At 45.0% G+C, this 6,000-nt stretch overlaps 1 protein-coding gene across 1 annotated transcript in view; it reads right to left on the reverse strand.

Moving 5' to 3' along the window:
- Positions 1-6,000, reverse strand: part of DYNC1H1 (dynein cytoplasmic 1 heavy chain 1) — an 85,381-nt gene that overhangs the window by 38,338 nt on the left and 41,043 nt on the right. The window contains exons 22-29 of the mRNA XM_032287364.1: positions 5,446-5,612; positions 5,185-5,358; positions 3,474-3,639; positions 3,208-3,396; positions 2,922-3,116; positions 1,993-2,275; positions 1,355-1,455; positions 129-288 (exon numbers count right to left, since the gene is read on the reverse strand). Coding sequence (XP_032143255.1) covers positions 129-288; positions 1,355-1,455; positions 1,993-2,275; positions 2,922-3,116; positions 3,208-3,396; positions 3,474-3,639; positions 5,185-5,358; positions 5,446-5,612 — 1,435 coding nt within the window. The remainder of the gene's footprint in view (positions 1-128; positions 289-1,354; positions 1,456-1,992; positions 2,276-2,921; positions 3,117-3,207; positions 3,397-3,473; positions 3,640-5,184; positions 5,359-5,445; positions 5,613-6,000) is intronic.

Consider the following 6,000-nt stretch of genomic DNA (forward strand, 5'->3'; position numbering starts at 1 on the left):
CTCACTATGCTGCCTGAAATAGTTCCTGTGAGCTAAATTCTTGCTTATTTCTAATCCAAGAGGTAGAAAATTAGTTCACAATGAAATTTCCCTCTACGTTCTCTAAGTGATTTTTGAAGAGGTCTTACTCTTGTCGTAGTTGGGGTTGGAATGTTCACGCAGTGCTTCCTGTATGCACTGCACCTGCTGGGACACAGCTGACAGCATTCGCTCCTCCAGGCGGTTGAACTCGTCAAAGCAGCCCCAGGCACCCACCTGGCAAAGGCCCACAAAGATCCGGCCCATTGCCTGGAAAGGAGAGAAAGAAAAGCTACCACCACCTGTTGTGGCCCTAACTGTGTTCCCCTCCCCCTTGCCACAAATTAGTATGTGGATGCCCTAACCCTGGTGGGTTTGTCTTTAGAGAAAGGGCATGTAAGGATGTAATTAAGGTTAAATTAGGTCCGAAGGGCTGGGGACCCCCAATCCATAGGACTGGTCCCTTTATAAGAAGAGGAAGAGGAACCAGAGCGCTCTCCATGCATTTCTGAGGAAAGGCCTTGTGAAGACAAAATAGCCGTCTGCAAGCTACCAAGAGGACCCTCACTGGGAACTGAACCCTGCCGGCACCTTGATCTTGGACTCCCCAGCCTCTGGAACTGGGAGGTAACACATGTCTACCGTTAAGCCACACAGCCTGTGCTGCTTGGATACGGCGGCCTGAGCAGACCACCACACCACCTGCCTCAGTGCTGGCTTCACTGGACTCCAACAATGACTCTGACAGTCTGTTTGGCCTTGGGCAAGTCACACCTTTTTGAAATGCACATCTCCTCATCTTTGAAATGGGAATACTACTACCTGCCTCCCACAGTGGTTGTGAAGGATACATTAGAGTCACATCTCAGGTGAGGGACCCAGTGCCTACATACAGCAGTCACTTCATGAACAACAGCCATTATCATGACAGACGTAAAATATAATAACTTCTTTCCTGCTGTGCTAATAAAATCTCAATGACAAAGCTATTGTTTTTATTCTGTCACTTTACGTGATTAAAGAAAAACCTCTTCCATAATATGTGCTTATTCCAAGATACAGGCACTAAAAATGTCTTCGAAAAACTGACATTTTAGAAAAATAATATATTACATTAAAGATCTAGCTTTGAAAACATGAAACTAAAGTCAACTTCAAAGCATGTATGCTGGACACCTTAAACACTTCAAAATAACACCAACCCTACCACAGGGCTCAGGAGGCCATATAAACCATGCTGAGCTGTACAGCCAATGGCTTTGAGAGGTATGAGCTTGATATTCCCCAAATGATCCCCGCAGGACATTAGGTTTTAGGCGGATCCCATAAAGCTCACCTGGAAATCAAAGGTTTCATCACAGTTGAAAACTAAAACAAACCGTCCAAGCTGATGGCCAAGAGCTTTGACAGACTCTGTTTTCCCAGTTCCAGCAGGTCCTGTTTAAAGAAAAGCAATAGAGTGCTTGAGTCCATTACCTAACAGAAAACATATCTTAGCTTTAAAAGAACTATAAAAAGCAACTCATTTAAAAAATCAAAGTAGCGTCCAGGTGCGGTGGCTCACACCTGTAATCCCAGCACTTTGGGAGGCTCAGGTGGGCAGATTGCCTGAGCTCAGGAGTTTGAGACCAGCCTGGCTAACATGGTGAAACCCCGTTTCTATTAAAAATACAAAAATACAGGCATATGCCTATAGTTCCAGCTTCTTGGAGGCTGAGGCAGGACATCACTTGAACCGGCGAAGTGGAGGTTTCAGTGAGCCAAGATTGCACCAGTGCACTCCAGCCTGGGTGACAGAGCAAGTCTCCGTCTCCCAAAAAAAAAAAAAAATCAAAGTAGTAATAAATGCAAACAAATTTAAGATTTTAGAATGTATACACAAAATAATTAAGTGGTACATTCAACATTCAAATCATTAATCTTTAAACACTTTATTATATGATTCCATCTGTCCAGATCTGTGGAAGAACTTACCAAATGGGGAACCCCCCAGCCTGGCCTCCAAGGCTTGTGTCATTGTCAAATAGCAGCGGTCAGTGAGGGGGGTCTGGACCAGTTTGTCCTGAACACCAAGGTACTCAAAGCCATAGTTAAATTTGGCATTTGCCATTTGAATTGACAATTGCTGTAACACATCAGTTTGCTTAGGGTCAAAGTAAAATCGCATCTGGCTGAGCCATTCAAAAGATTTGGCATTGTCAATCTTGCTTTTGATCAAGGACCTTGTAACGTCTCTCTGGTGAACCAACTCTGTAATCTGAAGAAAGAGAGTCACTTTAGAAGTTCGTCTGCACTAAAGCAATACAGTGCATTCTCTGGGTTTGTGAACTGGTAAACTTAAATCGAGGTTCTAGGTCCAGTTACAGTGGCTTTTAGTAAATGTTCCAAAAGGCAAATTCACTTTCAGAGATGAGAGAAATGTTACTCATGCAATGGTATTACATAGAACCCAGAGCTGCAGCAAAAACAAAGAAACAGAAGCCCTCGCTTTAAGTATTTTCAAATTCTGCAACTATCCTAAAACACGATGGAAGGTTAGCTTTCTGATGTCTGTCCCAAGAGTGTTGCCATGAGCCACCATGGGGCTTGGAGCAGGCATGGCCCACGCTGTGCAGCTTAGCACTGCTGTGGCCCCTCTCTGGGGAGAAGACCGGAAAAAGCGAGAGACCCTGACCAAGGTCGACCCCTTCCTCTCTACTGTGGTGTTGTGTAACCCCTGCATACCCCTGAGATTACTTTTCAGTAGGGACAGAGAGCCAAATGCCCACCCTCAGAGCACATCCCTACACCACCCACTGTTCTCCTTGATACGAAAACCTTTTTCAAGCATGATTTCTATTTAATTGCATGGTTGAGGGTGTAAGAGTCTAACTGGTAAGGAAGGAGTCAGGTGTGAGACTAACCAAGTGTTCCAGCTTCCGCCTTCGGAGTGGGGGCTGCTCCATGAGGACAGAGTCTGCTAACACATTGAGGGTGACCTCCACGTTGCTTAGCACGGAGTGCAAGGGCGCGGCATCGCCGCCTCCGCCCATGCTGCTCAGTGCAGTCTCCACATTCTCAGACCAGGCTATCTGGGCCGACAAAACCACAAGCTGGGCCTGAAAGACACAGAAACAAGATCCCAAAGGATAATGTTAAAGATTGCTCAGTGTTTTCATTGTGAGCCCATTCACTCCTACTACAGATTACCTGGTATTTATCAATCCAAGTGATGTAGGTATTTGGGTCAATTGAAGTTGCTTTACCAAAAATCTCGACTTCTGTGACAGACTCAGCAAGAAGTTTGGCCAGGGTGACTCTCATCTCCTTTTCTACCAGTGTGAGCCACTCATTGATTTTGGGATGTTCAGTAATTGACACAGGAGTTTTAAACATAACCTGAAATAAATACAATTTTAAGAAATGAAGTGTGCAAAAATATGAGAGAAGTTTTAGAAGTTACAAAATAAATTTACCTCTTCTCCTTCCCGAGATGAAATACCCAAAACAACAGAGTTATCCTCGTTCAGGATGATGCTTGAAACTCCAGCAAACATCTTCTTGAAGTGTTTCTGTAATTTAGCAACATTCTTGCTGTTTCCAATGATTTCAAGCAAATCTTCATCACCCACAAAATAGAACCTAAAATTAAAATAGCACTCAAGTTGCTAAAATATTATACACACGTGTAAGGTGAATCAAGGCAAAATTTCAAACTGCAGGAAAGGGAAGAAGATGTGGCTGGTAGTGGCAATCTCCAGCCCAAATTCAGATCACATCCAAATTTCTTCCAGCCCTTGGCAGGAGATACACGCTTACCTAACAAGATCTTGAAGTAAGAGGAATTCAATGAATGCAAAGAATTTCAGGCAGGGTGCAGTGGCTCACACCTGTAATCTCAGCACTTTGGGAGGCTAAGGCAGGCGGATCACCTGAGGCCAGGAGTTCAAGACCAGCCTGACCAACATGCAGGAAACCCCGTCTCTACTAAATATACAAAATTAGCTGGGCGTGTTGGTGAATGTCTGTAATCCCAACTATTCGGGAGGCTGAGGCAGGAGAATTGTTTGAACCCAGGAGGCAGAGGTTGCAGTGAGCCAAGTTTGCACCGTTGCACTCTAGCCTTGGCAACAAGAGTGAAACTCCATCCCAAAAAAGAAAAAAGAATTTCATGTCATTCACTTTAGTGAGTTACTTTATTAACTCTTTTTGTTTTTGAGATTAAGTCTTGCTCTGTCGCCTAGGCTGGAGTGCAGTGGCGTGATCTCGACTCACTACAACCTCCACCTCCTGGGTTCAAGCAATTTTCCTGCCTTAGGCTTCCGAGTAGCTGGGATTACAGGCAACTGCCATCATGCCTGGCTAATTTTTGTAGAGACAGGATTTCACCGTGTTGGCCAGGCTGATCTTGAACTCCTGACCTCAGGCGATTTGCTCGCCTTGGCCTCCCAAAGTGCTGGGATTACAGGTGTGAGCCATGACACCCAGCCTATTAACTTATTATTTTTTTAAAAAAAAACCTGTCCAATTCATCCTAAGCAAATTATTTAGAAAGGAAAAGATGCCACTTAGAAAACTGTCAGGGGCTGCGTGCGGTGGCTCATGTCTGCAATCCCAGCACTTTGGGAGGCCAAGGCGAGCAAATCGCCTGAGGTCAGGAGTTCAAGATCAGCCTGGCCAACATGGTGAAACCCCACCTGCACTAAAAAGACAAAAATCAGCCGGATGTGTGGTGGCGCGTGCCTATAATCCCAGCTGCTCAGGAGGCTGAGGGAGGCGAATTGCTGGAACCTGGGAGGTGGAGGTTGCAGTGAGCAGAGATCATATCACTACATTCCAGCCTGGGCTACAGAGCAAGATTACATCTCGAAAAAAAAAAAAAAAAAAAAAACTGTCAGAGATAAACACTGAAGAGAAGCAATGCAAGCTGCCTTGGAGGGTGGATGATAGTTAAATTGAGGATTTAAGAAATCCAAAGTAGGACAATTTAATAAATCCAAGGTAGGTACAATTAGTAATCACTGCATGAAAGGGAAGGGAATGGTAATCATTATACGTATTATTGACTAACAAAATCCTTGATGTCAAAATTAACAAACACAGGCCCAGAAGGGAAAGAAGGTGGCTGGAAAAATGCACAGCTGAAAGTCAATTTGATTCCAGGCCAAGTCAAAGCGAGGATCTTACCTGGGGAAAGACGACCGCTCTCTTTCCAGGTACTCTCCCAATGCTTTCTGGATCTTTCCTAGCAGGTCTGCCAATCTTTCCAGAGACCTCTGTACCCCCTGGATGTTCAGAACATCCATAACAAGGGGAGACTTGGACACTTTTTTCATTAGAGCCAAAAACTCAGTGCTGATGCTACAAATGAAATTAAAACATATGTCAGCCTTTGTTGAGTGGCTACCAGCCACTGGCAATATCTGGCTCTCTGGCTGGAGCCCATACCTCTGGAACCGCTGGGTTTCCACTGGAAGCAGGTGCTTGATATCTGCACTGCCTGTGAAGATGCCTTCCAGGTAGACCCACCGCCTCTGCACATCAATCCACACATCAAACAGAGCCATGATCCTGTTCAGCTTGTCTTCCCAGCTAAGTGCATCCTCTTCGAAAACCTGGTGGATACACAAGGCGGCAGAGGTAAACTGCTAACCTTTTTACTCACAGATATGCCAAAACTCACTGAAAAAATGCAGACTAGGATATCAAAAAGTAGTATGATTCACATTTTAAGAAACAAGGAGGCGAGGCACAGTGGCTCACACCTGTAATCCCAGCATTTTGGAAGGCTAAGGCAGGTAGATCACTTGAGGTCAGGAGTTCGAGACCAGGCTGGTCAACATGGTGAAACTCCATCTCTACTAAAAATACGAAAATTAGCTGGGCATGGTGGCACATGCCTGTAATCCCAGTTACTCAGGAGGCTGAGGCAGGAGAATCGCTTGAACCTGGGAGGCAGAGGTTGCAGTGAGCCGAGATCGTGCCATTGTACTCCAGCCTGGG

The sequence above is a fragment of the Sapajus apella genome, unplaced genomic scaffold (assembly GCF_009761245.1).
Source record: "Sapajus apella isolate SASKATOON/1434 unplaced genomic scaffold, GSC_monkey_1.0 scaffold20, whole genome shotgun sequence".
Taxonomy (NCBI): Eukaryota; Metazoa; Chordata; class Mammalia; order Primates; family Cebidae; genus Sapajus; species Sapajus apella.